Here is an 18,986-nt window from a genome sequence, read left to right on the forward strand (position 1 = left end):
ATTTTCTATGGAATGGTAACTGCTGTGTTTATCTTAATTTTTAATGAATTTCATTATTCGTATTTTACCTAATTCAATTTATCTGAATAAGACACATTAATTCATTTTGCCCCCTGCATCTCCATAATTATGTACTTTATCTCTTCTTCCTTGAGAGATCCCTTCCTCCCCCATAGTCTTGTACTCTTTACCCAACTTCCATGGTTATAAGGATTGCAGCATGCCTATTTTTTTTTTTTGACTCATATTGCTTTGTCTCGGCATTATTTTTTAACCATACTGATCTTTTACTTGTATTTTGTGGCTTCTGATTTTGTGTTTTATTTTTATGTTTCTTCATCTTTTTATTTATTTTTAAATTCTGGTTTGTTTTTCTTAATATGCTTGCTTATTTTCTAAAGAGAGAGAAAAAGAAGGCATGAAGCTAGAAGAGTGAGGATGTGGGGAGGATCTTTGAGGGGATGGGAGAAGAGAAATTGTGATCAGAATATATTTTATGAATTTTCAAAACAAAAATAAAAAAATTAATGTTTCTTCTTTGCCTTATTTGGCATATAGAGTTTTAAAAACATGTGTATTAGAAGTTTGTGTTTTGTTTTTGCTTTTGAAATAATTCTGTCTTCACCAGGCTGTTTAAAAGCTTTGCCGTTTTTGTATGTCTTCTTTCATACCCAACAATTCACACATCATATACTGACTTCCACTGTGCCCTTCCTTGGCTTGTGAACTCTTTATATATCAAATGTTCTCAATTGTTTTCTGCTTCTTCCACATTGCTCTATTTTCTTTGCACCCCTCTCTGCCACTGTGGCAGTCCATTCATCATATCTGTACATGGGAGTATCTATCTTCTCTATAAAGCCTTAACGTTCATTTTCCCCTTGGGAAATTTCTTAGTTCATTAACAAAATCTGCATCCTCATTCTCTCATACCTTGAAAAATGAGCTGACTTTCCCCCTCATGATCATCTCATTATATTAATATTTTTCCTCTGATAAATGGGAGATCTGTTCCTCCTCTATAAAGCTCTATTAATAATCTTGCCTGTGAGGATTAATTTTGACCTTTTGTCTTTGCTCAAATTAGCAGTATCTTCCTTTTCCTTCTCTTTGAGACAAGGTTTCACATAGCCCAAGCTAGCCTTGGATTCCCTATGTGGCTGAGAATGACCTTGAACTCCTAATCCTCCTGCCTCTGCCTCCAAGTGCTAGATTTATAGACATACTCCACTATGCCTAGCACTGGTTAGAAATTGGTAACACTATTATTACTGATATTCCAACTCCCCATGCACCAGCACCTTCTAGTTGTAGTTAGGTTTATTGGGCTTATTTGTCAGGTTTTTCATTTTTACACACTCAACCTGAATATTCATTTCTTGTTCTGTTTTTATTCAGCCCCAGAGATACTACTTTTTTAATTAAAAATGTTTTTCATTTATATTAGTGTGTGTGTGTGTGTGTGTGTGTGTGTGTGTGTGTGTTTCTGCATTTGGGCATTTGTGTGCATCTCAGTAAGCGTAAGGAGGTTATCGCCTTTAGTGGCAAGTGCCATTACCCACTGAACCATTTCAGCTGTTACTGCTTCTCTGTTACTTCTCCAGCTTCTCTGCATACTAGTACCTTGTGAAATCCATCTATTTATGACCTTTATTCCCTTTTTTAAAGCTCTCTTTTATTATCTCACTGTTCTCTTGCATTCCTGGAGGACTTTTCTCCATTCTCATGTCTATTTCTAGCTCAGCTTGCATTCTTGGCTTGTTTTACAGATGTAGACCCCTGTATCTGTTTCTTTATATGTTAATAAGAGTTTAAACATTTTAGCCAGAGAGCTAACTTGAAAACACAGTGCACTATTGTTGTTGAATGCACCTATTGCCAACCCCATCAAAATGTGCTGTTTTGATTTTAGTTGTTCGTCAATGAGACAAGTCTCCAAGTTAGCCATCAACTCTTTGTTGTTTCTTAACCTACCTGCAAAACATTTCTTTGTACCCCTAGGCCTCCTCATAGCTTAAAGTGTAAGTATTCTCAAAGTGTCAGTTGATTAACCCCATCTTTGACGTTTTAGACAACAGGATCCCTGAAAGCATGAGATTCATATTTTTACATGGAAAAAGCAGTAGTGTCATAGCATTGCTGTTAAGAATGAATGAACCCTGCCTTTGCTGGTCAGCTCCATCACACAGGCTGTCAAGCTGAAGAGACTCACATTCATCTGTCACATGGAGTCAGCTTTGAATCTTAGGCATAAGAACTTCAGTGTTTGGCCAGGGGAACGTCTCCATAGTGCCTGTGTGGCAAATGCAGTTAAATATATATCTTCTCAGAACAGACAAGTATCTTAAAGCATTCATTGCTTTGCCAAAAGAATGGGCTCAATCAGCCAGGAAGCTTTTGCACTTTCAGTTTATAGAGTGTTCAAAGCATTAAGATTCTAATATGTTTCCTTCTGAATAATGGATAAGATACAAAAATAGAAATTAGTTCAATGGAAAAACTCTCTGATGATAAGGAACTCAATAGGAGCTAGAAATTGCTAAGTTTTGAGCCTCAGGGCACTGGGTGCCACTATAATGTAATCATTGATATTGTTGTATTTTAAAGCAATATACAAGCCCATCTTTTTAAAAACACTTCCACTAGTAAATGGACAATATCATTTCAACCATAAATATATGCACACATGTATGAATCATCTGGGTCTGTATTTGGCCAATACTTGCAATATTCAGTTATAAATAAAACCTCATAGTGGAAGGAGAGCTGCTGACATTCCTGAATTTTCCCACAAGAGGAAAAAATTACTGAAAAATGCAAGTCATAATGCAATATGTTTTGTGCTGTGTTCTTATTGATGTGTGGGAAGAAGAGGCTATAGCTAGAAATTTGACACATAGCTAAGGTACCTATCTCTTCTTTGCTTTAATGTGCTGTACGTGGCAAGCAGACACCTTTTCTGTTCTTTTTTCTCTCCCATATACCACACAGAAGTGAGATTTGTTTCATATCCCAGTTGCTTTCTTTATTCCATGGGTTTTGTGGACTTTGTCTCTTGATAATTGTGGTTTGCGACCATTCTTTGGCTGTTCCTGGTTGTGTTGCATGCTGCCCTAACTCACATGCTGGTTCTATCAGGAATAGCAATATCAGTACTGATTTCTCTTCCAGTATTGCTGGGGCACAGTTCTGGAAATGGAACATTACAGAGTATTTACCAGTGAGACATCCTTCTGAAAGGTTACAGGGTGTAGAGAATGGAGCAGTCCTGAGGCAGATCTAGAATCCAGAGTAGAGCTGTAAATTGCTCTCTACAGATTCAGAGCTTTTTGGTTTCTCTCCAAATTTTACAATAGAAGCATATGAAGTAAAAATGTGAACAAAGAATACAATTCCTTTTCAGACAAATGACAACTTGGAAGCTCCCCTAATGTGGAGAAATTCTCTAGTGTAAAACCTGCTAGATTCTAAATCCTTCTGCATTCTTCAAAATAAGGTCTCACGGTAATGTGCATTTTCCAGTGTTCCTTGTCCGAGGTCCTCATGACTTAGAACAAATTTTAGACTCAATTCATCTCATTCCTTAAGTGACCCAGAAGGAGAGAAATGGTCAAAGGGTTTCAGCCAACTGTCCAGCGACAAGGTTTCCTAATGGATGCATATAAAACTCTACAACATGCATTTTTTTCTATACGTATCAACTCTCCAAGTGTTCCAGCAGAGAAATTTAAGCTAAGAGGGTCACAGTCAGACAGAAAAAGTCATCCATAAGAATGTATTTTCCTCGGGGCACTTAAGGAGTCAGTGCTAAGCAGCAGCATCTAGCCTGGGGCTTCCATGTTCAGTGCAACTGTATTTCTCTTAAAGTTCATGGAGAAACCTACATGCCAACCAGGCATCTGGGTGTTGGTACTTAGGAGATTTTTTACCATGGACAATTTTGTCTCTTGATTTGAAATAGCATATGACTGAAAATATAAATTACAAAGTCACAAAGTCTTAACTAAGGAAGGTTTATATTAATCCTGAAAGTGCCCTGGAATGTGGATAAGGTAAACTGGTTAAACAATAAATTTAAAAGTTATGCAATTTAAATACCATTGACTAGTTTGAAATGCTACTACATGATAGTGCTAATAGGTAGAAGTATCCAAAATTAGAATTATATCATGAATATCATGAAACCTCAAGTTTATTTTTGAAAATTTTCTAGTGTTCAGGAATAGACATGGACATGACATAGCACTATCACTAATTTAAAGATTTTTTTTGTAACATGTGCTTTAGCATTTTCCCATAGCGTTTCTAGTATTTCTTGATACCTGGCATATAATAGATTCTTAACAATATGTGCAGAATCAATAATTAAATTAAAAAATTACTACTAAGGGAATGCCAGTGAATATCAATATTGCCTGGCCATGTCAACCTAAAGACAAACACAGTTAGGAGGGAAAAGGGTCTTCAGCATGGTGGGTCACACTAACTAAAGGGATAGTGTAGGGATGGCAGATGGCAGAGGATACACAGTAGCAGAAATAGTAGTAAGGAAAATGGATAAAAATCAGATGTCTTTATTCTCTCCTGCAGAGAAGAGGGATTGGGAGCTTTCTGAAAGCTGAGTCCAATGCTCTGTGGTCCTGGTCAAGGGCATGATCCAATGTCAGTAACTTAGGCAGATATGTGAGTAAACAGATGACTTTGTCCAGTTGATAGAATTCTTGCAGAATACTAAAATGAAATGCAGAAGCTGTCCAAAGAAGAGATTAGTCATCCTACTCAGTGATTTAAAGCTGGATTATAAAGCTATATCTGGTGGCACAGGCCTGTGATCCCAGTTACTTGAGAGGCTGAAGTAGGAGAATCACAAGTTCAAAGTCACTCTTGGATATAGAGCAAGTATAGGCTAGATCAGTGATCAGTCAATTGAACGTAGATAGACCCTATCTAAAAATAAAGTTAAAACAAACAAACAAACAAACAAACAAACAAACAGAAACATGTCTGGAAAAGTAGCTCATTGGTAAAATGCTTGTCTAGCAAGTGTGAGACCCAAAGTTCAACCTCTAGTCAAATAAGCAAGCAAACAAACAAACAACAAAACCCACTAAAATAGCCAGCATTTCTGTGATGATTAACTAAAAAGTAAAAAATTTCCTAGGTCAGGGAGAAGAAGATGTCTGTGTCTAGGCTCTTGGATTCTTAAAGAATGATCACCTTTGACAGGACCATTTTAAATCAATGAGTTCTTTCCCAGAGAACAATGGATTCATTTACACTCAGGGCTTCCAGGTAAGCATGAGTAATCAGAATCCCAGAAGTAGCAGGTAAAATCAGTCTTTGCTTTCACCAGAGTCTGAGAAGGAGGAAATGTAATAATTTCTTGTATCTTGATAGTTTAAAATATTTTTTCAAGGTTTTTATACTGTGTTGCTTTATTCTGCTAATTTGTTACAGGACTGTAGTTTTATAAATAAGTCTAGGCTAATGTTATGTTTCCACTGATATCCATTAGGCACATGAAATGCAAACTCCTTAGCCTGGCATAAAAGCCATATGTGATATGCTGTGATTACTTTTCTAGAAACAGCTCCAGTTCTCTTAATATACAATTAATCCTTAACTTATGTTACATTTCTTCTTCAGGCCTTAATAAATTCACATATTGGCTGGCTTATATACAACACACAGTCCATACTCATGTTAATGCAGATATGTATGTTACCTTTAAAAGTTTGTGTGTTTTCAGAGAAAGAGGAACAGATACTAATGAAAATGGGTGGCCCAGGTGGTCTAGCCTTTCATAGTGCCTGGGCTGCAGTTTCCTCAGAATTGTGCATTCAGAACAGCTTCAAGGCTGCTAGCTGAGATAGTCTAGCCTCACAGACTATTCTAGTCAGGATGGCAGATAAGCCTTGCAGTTTTCCATTATAAGAGACTGGGCAACAAATGTTATAGCTAGTTTTCTTAGGACTTGACCATTATCTCAAAATTTTCAGGGTCCCCTGGAGATGCTGTTACCCTAAGACAACAGGAAATAGTCTAGAGAATACAAAGTCCATAAGTCTCAAGAGGTGGGTTGGGTAGTTTTTGATCATTTGGTGGATTATGGATGTTTGTCATCATTTAGTGAGGATATAGGAATATTGGATAAAAAGACAACTATTTATCTCAAATATTTTATATTGGTATGGATTTTTGTATACTGTTACAAATTGAACACTATTTTTGTTATATTGTATGTATGTTTCTATTCCTGTTTATGGTATTGTACCTATGTATCTCATTTAAAAATGTAATATAAAATTCTAGTCCTTGAAAGCCATTATTACAAACTATTTAGGATCATTAAGAAATGCAGGTTAGTAGCTAGTTGTCTACAACAACCAGACTTGTAGTCATCATGTTAGGTATGTTTTCAAGGTTAAACAGTTACATTTTAGATAGATAGGTGATCTTCAAATGCTTCAGAGATCGGCAGAATATGACATTTAAGATGTTTAATAACCTAAGGCCTTTCATGACAGTGAGCTGAATTACTTAATTCCTGGCAGCACCAATTACTTAAAAAAAAGATGATAGGCATGAAAGAATTTCCATATGGAGTTTGCTTTCATTGTAGCAAAGCTAGCCATTTGGGCAAGAAACTGCCTTTGTCTTGATTGCTAACAGTATACTGTACAAACTGGACAAGCAGGACACAAGAGAAAATGACTGCCAAACTTTGCCAAGACAAGGTAGGACAGTCCCTCAAAGAAGTCTGTCAGATACTCTAAACTTGCAGGCCAAAGATGGATGCTCCAATGTTGTAGAGGAACCTTCGGTGACTGTCCAGGTAGCCAGATGTCTTTGTCATTTCTATAGTTTTGGAAGTTGTTTGCTCTGCACTTCCTGTTTACTTATGTAATATTATATCCTCAGGTCTCTGATGGAGTTGAAGACAAGGTAGTTATAGCTTTCCTTGTTACCAAATTCAGAAAAGAAACTTACATAAGAGATGTAATGTTTATAACTCTGAGAAATATAAAAGCTTAAATTGTTTATCTAAGAAAATGTTTTGAGATCTAAAAAGATAATTTTGGGTTGATAATACTAGTTAGGATAGAAAGTAAATTAGGTATACAACTTTGGAATCATGAAGATAGGATATATAATGGAGTAATTCTTTCCTGATAATTATTTTTATTGTATATAGTCTTACTATGCTAAAGCTAAAATGCTAGGGATGTCTTTCTGTATGCTGTGAATGTGTTGCTCTGATTGACTGATAAATAAAATGCTGATTGGCCAGTAGCCAGGCAGGAAGTGTAGTATAGGCAGGATAAACAGAGAGGAGAATGCTAGGAAGTAGAAGGCTGAGTCAGGAGATGCTGCCAGCTGCCACCACCATGAGAAGCAAGATATAAAGTACTGGTAAGTCACAAGCCATGTGGCAACTTATAGATTAATAGAAATGGGTTAATTTAAGATATAAGAACTAGATAGCAAGAAGCCTGCCACAGCCATACAGTTTATAAGTAATATAAGTCTTTGTGTGTTTACTTGGGTCTGAGCGGCTGCAGGCCTGAGCAGGACTAGAGAAAACTCCAACTATACTAAAACCTTTCTTTTATTTAGACAAAAAGGAGGAAATGTTGTGGAATATTTGTTTAACTATGCAAAACTGTCTTGCATTTGTTTATGTTGCAGAATATTTTTTAACTATGTAAAGATGTGTTGTATTTGTTTATATTGTGAAATACTTGTTCAACAATGTAAAAATGTGTTGTTTTACCTTGCCTGCTTAAGGTACCTGATTGGTCTAATAAAAAGTTGAACAGCCAATAGGAAGGAAGGAGGTATAGGTGGGACTTCCAGGCAGGGAGAGTAAGTAGGAGGAGTAATTCAGGCTCGAAAAAGAAAGAAAAAGAGATGCCAGGGGCCAGCCAGCCATTGAGGAAGCATGAAAGTAGGACATACAGAATGAAAGGTAAAAAGCCCCAAGGCAAAACACAGATGAATAGAAACAGGTTAAATTAAGTTAAGAGGGCTAGTGGGACAAGCCTAAGGTAGGACTGAGCATTCATAATTAATAACACGTCCCTGTGTGTCTATTTGGGAGCTGGTTAGAGGCCCAAAGAAAATTCCAAGTACACCAAGAATGAAAACTTTTTTTCACTTATTAAAACCTACTACCAAATCTCTGAGAATGTTAATGAATTTCTTTTTTGTGTATTTGAAAAAGTGCATAACCCTCCTGGTATAGAGGTATAGTCCTGTCATCCTAGCACATGGGAAACTGAGAGAAGAAGACTGGGAGTTCCAATACAGACACGACTACATAGGAAGACTCTTTCTCGTGGGGGAAAAAGTACATACCCAGGAATTTTATAATTTCCTTTAACATATTATGCTGTTAGCTCTAAAATGACACACTCAAGTATTCATTATATCTACTTCCTCCTAGTTCAAGAAATGGTCATTGATTGGGTCAAAACACATGGATTTGCATTTATGGAGGCATTGTCAAAATAATGTACCACCTACAGTTGCCCCAAACAGTTAACATTTAGTAAAACAACTTTCTAATGCATTGTTAAAGATAACACAATGACCCTGGTCCTCTAGTGCTTTTGTCTACATTGAGTCATGATGGACATTTGCTCTGGCTTGTGGGCAACTGAGAAGAATTAAATCCCTATACCTGTAATTATGTCTTTGTAGTCTGCCACAAGAAATTATTTTCCTAGTCTAAAAGCCTGTGCTGAAAATGCCATGTTTGGGGGTGATTTCATTAACATTTTAAAATGTTAACAATTCTGTCAGCCCAAACCAAAAATGACTGTGTAAGAAATGAAAGCTTGCATAACTTTGGCACCATCTAGTCACAGTTCATTATCCCCCTGGCTTTTATTATGCAGCAAGGGAGTGAGGTCAGCCTCACAAAATTTAGAGACAATTAAGAAAATTACTGTATGCAGATGTGACTTATGGACTGAGAATAACTAACTTTCTAAAAGGCTAAATTAAACAAAATAAATAAGAATGATGGAAAATCCACAGCTGTTTTCTGGCTTAAGGCAACCTTTAAGTTATTCATTATAAAGACACCTTCCGGGGATTTGCCCACTTCTCCTGACCCAGTCCTGACACTTTGAATTTTTTTCCTTTGACTGTATTCCTCTGGGAGCTTAAAAAAGTCCTAGGCATATTTTCTGAAGTTCTTTGAGCTTATTTCTCACACCTTCCCCATGGGGATGAAAATATTGTCACTGACCCCTATGCATTGTGGACTGCCGCTGGGCTCCAAACCTCACACTCTTCTTTTATAACTTTCAAACTTTGTGGAATAAAATATGTGGAAGCAATAATGAGAATATATCCTTTCACCACACAGACAAAGGTAAAAGAAATAAAAGGAAAGAAAAAAACTACAGCATAAGTAGCTAGGCAAATTAAAAATTTGTATTTAGTTTAGAAAGTATTTACTCACCAACTATCCATTTTTCTCACAGTAAATGATTGTGGAAGTCACAAATACAATAGAAAGTTTTTTCCTCTGTAAGTAAATTTCAGTGACTATCTGTTAAGCATGCTATATACTAGGCTCTGGTCTAGGTTGAATGATAATGCTTCAACTCAATGGAATTTGTATTCTCCTCAGAAGTCAGACAGGTCAGGATAGAGTAGGCTAAGTACCACTGGAGAATTCAGTATAGAAAGTGCCATGGGATCCTTGTGAGGAAGATTTTAAATTTTTAAAATTACATTTAGTTTGTGTGTGTGTGTGTGTGTGTGTGTGTGTACATATACATGTGCAAATGTGTGTATGTGTGTGCATGTGCACAAGTGCATGTACATGTATGCATGTGTGTGTGTATGTATGTGTGTATATACGTATGTATGTGCTACTGTGCAAGTATGGTTGCCAGAAGATGACATGAGGGAGCCAGTTCTTTCCTTCTACTATGTAACTCAAGTCTTAGTCTTGGTGGATACTGATTTACCCACTGAGCAATCTCGTCAGCCTGAGAAATGGGATTTTTACTGTAAATTAAACCTTGGGAAGCCAGAAAGATCATTTGACTTTGATAAAATAAATTTCTGAGATATATGCAACCCAAGGCAACAAATATTCTTACTTGTTTTCCTTAAATGCTTTTAGAATCCAAACACATTTTCTCGTTTTACATGAGACAAGAGGATGATAGATAACATGGAATTTTCAGCTGTGGTTTCTCCTGTCCACTGCTATGACTGTCCTCCCAAATAAACACTGTTTGGGATTATAAACTGAAGCTCTGCTCATGTGATGTTTAGAAAGGGGAAGTTTTATTTTCTTAAATAAAGTCCTGAACTTCAGTTATGCAGTAGGGTACAAATGGACTGACTGTGCAGATGCTGCAATGTAAAATATACATGAAGTTTGATCTTATGAAGATGAAAATGCTATATGAGAAAAGGGAAAGTTAGGATGATACAATTTTATCATTAGTAGATTTAAAAAAATTAATTTGAATTACTTTTTTATTTTATTTTTGTTTTGAAATAAGGTTTTGCTGTGTTTCCTTGGCTGGCCTGGAACTTACTTTGTAGCCCAGGCTGGTTTTGAACTCACAAAGATCATCTTGCCTCTGCCTCCCAAATGCTGGGATTAGAGATGTGTGCCATCATACCTGCTTTACATTTCTGTTGACAGTATTAGGCTGTGCCTTGTCTTCACTTCTGTCACACTTGGCCGTTAGACTGCTTGTGTGTAGTAAGTGCTCAGTACAATTGTGTGCAAAATTATGATGACCTCCTGGTTTTTTACCAAATATTTGTGTTTTCTTAAGATAAGACACTATAAAATTGCCTTATATTTTGTATATTCCAACGTCACTTCTTTAAGAGTATTGCCTTAAGATGTATCTCAGTCTACTGGGATGATTCACCTCTGAATCAGCACTCATTCTCTGACCTGGCCTCTCTGACCACAGGTCATCTTTTTCTAGATAGAAATCAAGTAGCCCAAAAATATCATTTAAGGACATTCCCCTTTCCTGATAATTATGAGGATATTTCTATATAAGGAATTATCCTTTATTTTAGATAGTGTTTTCCATTCCATCTTCTGAATCAAGTGAGCTACTAAACAATAAAGTTACCAAATTACAATATACACACATTTAATTATGTATAAAATAATAAACAGTATATTGGGAAAATACTCTCTTACTTCTATATATCCATTCTATCTATCTAATCATCTATCTATCTATCTATCTATCTATCTATCTATCTATCTATCTATCTATCTATCATCTGTCATCATCATCTGTTTATCATCTATCTATCTATCAATCATCTATATGTTATCTATGTATCATCTATTGATCTATCATCTACACATCATGTATCTTCCATTTTTCATCTGTCATCTATCACAAAAATTCCACAAGTAACCAGATCCTATGCTTATATCTTTAAATTTTCATATCCATTTTCTATATGCAGGAATAAAACCTAAGTAACTAAGGAAAGAGAAATTGAGTACCTGATCAAGTGATACAGGAATCAAGAGGCAGAACAAAGACTAACTCAGTGAGTCTCTGAAGTCTCTGCTTCTAACCAGAGTATAAACTGCCTTAAGCAACTTTAGGAGAGAAAAGTCCATTTTCATATGACTAATTTTTTCTTTGTATGTATTTAGAGAGATTTTTCAGGCTTACGGATGTAGGAAAGAATAAAAAGGGAAAGAAATATTCCTTGCTTTTATCTACTACAAGCCAAGCATGGGTTTATTATTTTTCATATACAATTTTATGACCTATTTATGATACTCTATCAAGCAATTCTTTGTTATCCCAATCTACTAGTTAGAACATTGAGGCTCAAAGCTTTTAAATAATCTGCCAAGAACTCAACAGTGAGTGAAGAACTAACCAGGGCTGAGTGCTGTCCCTACAATACAGGTCAAACACTATGAATCATATTATAGATAACAAATCATGAGATACCAGTCTTTTGTTGCCCCTAACCACCTCAGAACTATTGGCTTGGAAAGCTACCTAGAGTCAAGATTTCTGCACAGTGGATAGTTTTTTTGCTTGCTATCCCAGCTCCATGGATGAGAATATAACCTAATCTTTACATCCTACCTTGATAAATATTGTCCTGAAGTCAGATTTGTGGTTTTCACATCCATGCAGTTCATCGTGCTGGGTAGGAGAGCAAGTTCTGGCTGGATCATGGTGGCCGTGGCTACAGCTCTTGCCACTAACTCCATGGCATCCTGAACGTAGTACTCAAAGACAGATTGTGTTGTTTTTCCATGAGCAATGAGCCCTAAAGGCAGGCCTTCTGTCCTCAGTTCCTCCACATTCTGGGAGTCTCCTAGGACCCAGTGAAGCTCAGGAGGTGATAGCCCAAACTGGGTGGAAATTTCAAAAATCTGCCGGATACTCTCCATGTCGCAACCAAACATCACCATCGTGGGTGTGCTGTTCTTAACGTTCTCCAGGTGGACCTGCAGGAAGCTGAGGAGGTCCTTGGTGGAGGACAGGTTACCAGTGATGTTGATGATAGACCCGAGGTGGAACTTGGAGTTATTCTCGGTAAGAAGGAGGAAGTCGGTGATATTCCAGTCTTCCTGGCATAGCAACAAGCTAAAATTGTACCAGCTGTTCATGGCCAGGATTGAGACAGTGACATCAGCATCAGAACTTAATGAATTTTCTAAACTCAGTTGTAGGTGCAGGGGATTCTGTATTTAAAGATAATGAAAAAGAAGAATTAGAAAGTATTGCCCAAAGACCATAACAGGGTACTTTTGCTTTCCTGTGAGCCTAAAGCCTTTATTTTCCCCTGGGATATTTTCTCTGAGATAAAGTAAAATTCTCTTACTTTGAAAAGATAATGCTCTTTGTCTAATGAACAATCAATTCTTTATCACAATTTCCTCATGATTTTTGTTAAGAGTACCAGAGAGCAGATAGCTCTTGGTATAAATGTGCAAAGTGATATAATCATATATTCGGTCATAGATTTTTATGGAGTTTTTCTTCCTTACAGTTAGTCCCCCCTAATGCATCATATTTCTTACACTGTGTTTAATGACTCATTTGTTCGACTTTCCATTCAGGAGAAATAATTGAAAGAAATTGCTTTGCTTTCTGTGAAAGCACCATCAGAGACATCTTAGCACAGTGCAATTCTTGTATAAGAAAATATAGAAGAAGAATAGACCTTTAGACCCTTGAACAAGGCTCTTCTAAAACACACAAAATATTTTAGGGTGCATACATCATGGTTAAGTGTGTAGTCCAATGTTAAAGGCTTGATTACATTTCTATATGCATTGATCTTGAACTCTTGCTATCAAAAATGTGCCATTGAATGTACTCATGAATCTGAAATTATTTCATCTGCTCATGGAACTTGCCAGCTCAATTAAGGAAGAATTTATTAATTTAACAGTCACAAATTATAAATTACATAGTTGAAGGGTAGTCTTGCAGCATTAATATATTTGTCATTTATTCTTCCCAACAGCAGGCACTTGACATAGTTACCCTTTCACAAGGATTCCCTGAGAAAGTTTAGAACAAAGCTTTATAAATGTTAGTTGCACAGCAAGTATTGATCCAATTGAATTAACTACCTTCCGTTTGGGAACTATTGGACTGTCTCTGAGAACTGGCAAAAATTCTAGTCGGTAATATTTTTCCTTTCCTACAACACACACCAAGCCATACTGGATAATTCATTTTTTCTTGAACCAGGCAAGTATTTTCATGAAAACTCTCTTTTTACCTGAAAATGGACTGTTTGCATTTACATTCATTTTTCCAAACTTAGTGCTTTCATCCAGATTTCTAGAAAGTCTTTTAGGTTGTGGTTAAGCAAAATTCACTGAAGTTGTATCTATGTTACAGATTCTGTAGACTGACCTGGGCTGGCAAGAACAATATGATAATAGAGAAAATAGTTTGTATATTAAGAGCCAAAATTATCAGGCTATCTAAAATGCTTTGAAACCATTTACCTTAGCTTCTGTGTTTGACCTGACAGTCTCATGAGCATTAGGATAACTTCTTACAATGTGTTGCTAAGCTTAGCAGGCTTCGAGACTCCACTAAAGATGTTATAACAGTCCTAACACTAAAATGTTATAACATCTGGAATTTATAGCAACGATTCTCTTGCTTAGCTGGAGTCCACCTATCTAATGCGCCAACGAAAGCATTTGTTGAATGTATTTATTGATGTAAAATTAGATTTTTTTGTGTGATTTTTTTAATTAAAATTTTTGTTTGTTTTACATACCGACCACAGTTTCCACTCCCTGCTCTCCTCCTGTTCCCTCCCCCACCTCCCTTTTACTCCTCCTCATCCACTCCTCCTCTGTCTCCTTCCAGAAAGGGGCAAGCCTCCAGTGGGAGTCAACACAGCATGGCACAAGTTGAGGCAGGAGGTTTGTGGATATAAAAGCCTATGTAAACTCTTCCACTATGGCCCCACATCATTTAGAATTACTAGAACTCATGTTCTCTGGTTGTAATCACCCATATTTGGCTCAGAGTAAACTATTTCTTACTTCTTTGAATGTAAAACTGGTTTTGTTGTTTTTGTTTTTACTTTTAAAATTATTCTTATTAATTTGTTTATATGTATGTGCATTTACAATGTATTTGACTTACTGATTTCTTGATGTGGTGACTTGAGTTTTTATCTGGTAATTTCTGATGATTACCAGAACAATGTATGTCTTAGGTTGTTCATCTCTCCACTGCAGATTGCTTTGCATGCACTGTAGTGCTTATCTCACACAATAAACTAGAATTATGTCTTAAACCTCTCTTCTGACAGACTGAGCCAGAGATAGTGTATGTCAACTGGAATTATCCTTTCATTCACCCCAAATTCCTGGACTTTGATCATAATCTGAGGGACTAAAAATCAAAAGATTGGAGAGGAAGCCATTTCTAGCACAGTTTCAAGACCCACCATTTTGCCTGAAATGTAACCAAGGGTCATTCAAAACCTTCCCACAGAAGAAATCACTAGATTAGAATGAGGGACAGGCTTGTATGAAAGCAAGAATGAGAATAAAATAAGCTGATCATATTGATTATCCAGCACTAGATGGAGTGCTGTGGGATGTTCTGTATGTCCTGTGGGAGCTTTTCTTGGGTTCTTTGTGGTGTTACCCAGCAGGTCCGCATAGAGGATGATTAGGACCATGGGCCTGAGTACAGGTGTCTGAGATGGTCTGCACTTGGCTGTGCTGGGGGATGGTCTGTATGTCAAGTTGTTCTGATTGATCAATAAATAAAACCTGATCAGCTGTGGCTAGGCAGGAAGGATAGGCGGGACTAACAGAGAGGAGAAATAAAAGGACAGGAAGGCAGAAGGACTGACTGCCAGATGCCGCCATGACCAGCAGCATGTGAAGATGCCGGTAGGCCACCAGCCACGTGGCAAGGTATAGATTTATGGAAATGGACTAATTTAAGCTATAAGCACAGTTAACAAGAAGCCTGCCACGGCCATACAGTTTGTAAGCAATATAAGTCTCTGTGTTTACTTGGTTGGGTCTGAGCGGCTGTGGGACTGGCGGGTGACAAAGATTTGTCCTGACTGTGGGCAAGGCGGAAAACTCTAGCAACAATGGAGACATAAAAGAATTTGGCAAGAAAACCCAACATGGGCTTTAGCTAAAGAGCCCTTTTCTTCCCCTACCAGATAATGATTAATCCATGTAATCAGACTCAGGCCTATAATCAGTTCTACTGAGGAACTCCAGATGTTGAAGTTAATTCTTTCACAGTCTTAAGGGAGGCAATTCTTCAAATAAATATTTATTAAGTAATAGTTTAGAAGCTTCTAGTGACACTTATGGAGCAGCATCACATGCAGCATCTTGCAATTTTTCTCATGATGCTAAAGTGATATTCTCCTTCCCCTGCCATGAACATGCATGTACATACACACACACACACACACACACACACACACACACACACACACACACTCACACACACAGACACACACACAGTTTCAAGCTATTAAAAACAACTTCAAGCTGTACAATTTTGTTAAAATCATCAGCAAAAATTTAAAAAGACATAGTGAACCAAATTAAGAAAATTTGAAAAAGAAAATAATAGAAGGGTCTTGCCTTAGCCTACATTAGAATATTGGAAATGCTATTTTTGTAAGGCAAGAATAGTTTAAAAACAGAAGTACTAAAAGAGGGTTAAGAAGTAACTAGAATAAAAGATAACATATATAAAGAACATCAATTTGATATGTTGAATTAATAAATTATACATGAAAAATAAAGCAAAATAGAATGAAATATGAGATTAAGAGATAAGAAAACAAAACATTTAGAAAAATAATATAATTAAATTCCTAATTCTGCCACATAAAATTAAATTCCTGTTGGGCAGTGGTGGCATACTTCTTTAATCCCAGCATTCAGAAGGCAGAGTCAGGTGAATGTCTGAATTCAAGGCCAGCCTGATGTACAGAGTGAGTTCCAAGATGGCCAGGGTTACACAGAGAAACCCTGTCTCAAACAAACAAAAAATTCCTATCGACTAATAGCTATTAGACATTATTAAATTATTAAACATAGACCAATTATGTGGATATGTGAGAATTCAAGATTCATTAAACTGAATACTAAATTCTGTTATTTCTGGCATTGAATAATCTGCTACAAACAAAAAATGAAGGAACATGAACTGCTAAGAACATTTGCAGCAATGGTGATGGACAAAGAACATGTGTTCACAATAAATTGTGGTGGTAATCTAATTGTATTGAAATATTATTTTGATTTGTACTGAAATATTAATTTGATTGTATGTTAATAAATAAAGTTGTCTGGGGGTCAGAGCTATTAGAGCCATAGCAAGAGTGTGGCGGTGGTGGCACACGCCTTTAATCCCATAAGATCTCTGTGTGTTCAGGGATACAGCCAGCATTGGAGACATATGCCTTTAAGACCTAGGGGGCTGTACATTCAGACAGTGACGAGGCAGTCATGTGTTTGGGTTTACAACCAATGAGAAGGCAGAACAACATACTTTAAAAATACGAACCGAGAGGAAGTAGGTCTCTTTTCGCGAAGCTGGGACAGCAGGAGGAAGGGTGAGATTTTAGCTCTGAGCTCTGACCTCTCGGCTTTCTCTTTTACATTGTTTCTGTGTTTCTTATTTAATAAGACGGTTGGTTACATCTACATCTGGCGCCCAACGTGACAAGAATCCATTAAAAACTGCTTGGCTTGGCGGCAGGTCCGCTTTCCCGCAAGGGCGGCAGGCGGGCGGCAGGCGGCCCGCGGCGGCGGCGGCGGCGGCAGCGGTGGCACACGGCGGCCGGCGGAGATCGGCTTCTTAGTCGGAGCTGCTGGCTTCCTAGTCCGGGTAGCAACTTCTAGCCCGGGCCTAGGTCTGTGAGCAGCTTGCCTAAAGCCGGTGCTACAAACAACTCAGACCTGCCCTGCCGAACAGGGCCCTGCCTGTAAACGCACGTGGTCGGAGCTTAAGGAAGCCAGACCCAAGCCTTGACTCGGCACAAGAGGGAACACGTGGCTGCATTTAAGCTTTAGCCGGCTACGCTTTCTTGTGCGTTCTCTCTTTCCTCTCTCTCTCTCTCTCTCTCTCTCTCTCTCTCTCTCTCTCTCTCTCTCTCTCTCTGGATTTACACCTGGGACACTAGGTGGCTGCTTTGAAAATCCCCTCGGATTTCTACTGTTCTACGCAGATTTGGTAAGTCATAATATATCAGATATTTTAAAGGAAACTATCTAAAAGAGATTTTTTTCCACATTAAAAAACAAATGGGTTTTATGTGTGCATTGGAAGAAAATTGGTTTTTCTTTGAAATTTTAGGCAGTCTGGCAATGGAACAACTATATAATATTAGTATTGGTGGAATTATGCACCTCATCACTATAATAATCCACATTTTAATATTTAAAAAGATAGTCAATTTAAGTGCCAGGATAACAGCGTTAGAAGAACTTGTTAAACCTGTAAAAATTCAGACAGAAGAAATTAACAGTGAAGTTGTTTCAAGTCGGGATCATAAGGTTGCAGAAAGAAAGCCTGTTTTCACACAGTCACCCTTAATTTATCCTGTAACAGTACAGCAGATGCCTGATCAAATGGCTACACAAAATACTTGGGCTCCAATTGAAATGTTGGATTTAAAAAGGTTTAAGGAGGCAATAGTATCTTATGGCATGCATTCCCCATATGTAAAGCAAATGTTAAACACTTGGTCAACATATAATAGGATAGTACCACAGGACTGGCGGGACCTCGCACAAGGTGTTCTGGAACCCAGCCAGAGACTTCAATTTCTGACTTGGTTTAAGGAGGAGGCTAAAAACATAGAAAAACAATGGAGGGATAAAGGAGTACAAGTTTGCCAGGATCAGCTTATGGGCGAAGGCCAATATGCTTCAGCACAAGCACAATGTTTATATGATGTCCAAACCCTAATTTTATGTCGAACGGCAGCCTTGAATGCATGGGACAAAATTGAGGAACCAGGAAAAAAATCTGAGTCATTTACAAAGGTGAAGCAAGGCCCAAAAGAGTCTTTTACAGATTTTTTACAAAGACTGGCTTCAGCAGTAAAGAGAACGGTCTCGGATTCAGAAGCTGGTAAGGCAATAATTGAATCTTTGGCCTTTGAGAATGCGAATGCAGCATGCAAAAGAATAATCAGGCCATTAAGGGCAAGATCTGCACCTATGGAAGATTGGATTAGAGAAACAATTAATGTTGAAGCTGATGAGCATGATGATACATGGGTAGGAGAAGTAATTTCAAAAGGTTTGAGGAGTGTTAGATGTTTTGGATGTGGAAAGCAAGGACATTTGAAAAGGGACTGTAGACAGGTCATTTCCAGAAACAATGTTTCTTCAAGGAACAATGGCAACAGAATGCCCCTTCCTTCTGGAGTATGCAGAAGGTGTGGTAAGGGAAAACACTGGACCAACGAAT

General features: G+C 37.5%; 1 protein-coding gene across 1 annotated transcript in view; it reads right to left on the reverse strand.

Annotated features, from left to right (window-relative positions):
• The window catches only part of Grin3a (glutamate ionotropic receptor NMDA type subunit 3A), a 188,851-nt gene that overhangs the window by 115,645 nt on the left and 54,220 nt on the right, over positions 1-18,986 (reverse strand). The window contains exon 2 of the mRNA XM_042271173.2: positions 12,120-12,724. Coding sequence (XP_042127107.1) covers positions 12,120-12,724 — 605 coding nt within the window. The remainder of the gene's footprint in view (positions 1-12,119; positions 12,725-18,986) is intronic.

The sequence above is a fragment of the Peromyscus maniculatus genome, chromosome 2 (genome assembly GCF_049852395.1).
Source record: "Peromyscus maniculatus bairdii isolate BWxNUB_F1_BW_parent chromosome 2, HU_Pman_BW_mat_3.1, whole genome shotgun sequence".
Lineage (NCBI taxonomy): Eukaryota > Metazoa > Chordata > Mammalia > Rodentia > Cricetidae > Peromyscus > Peromyscus maniculatus.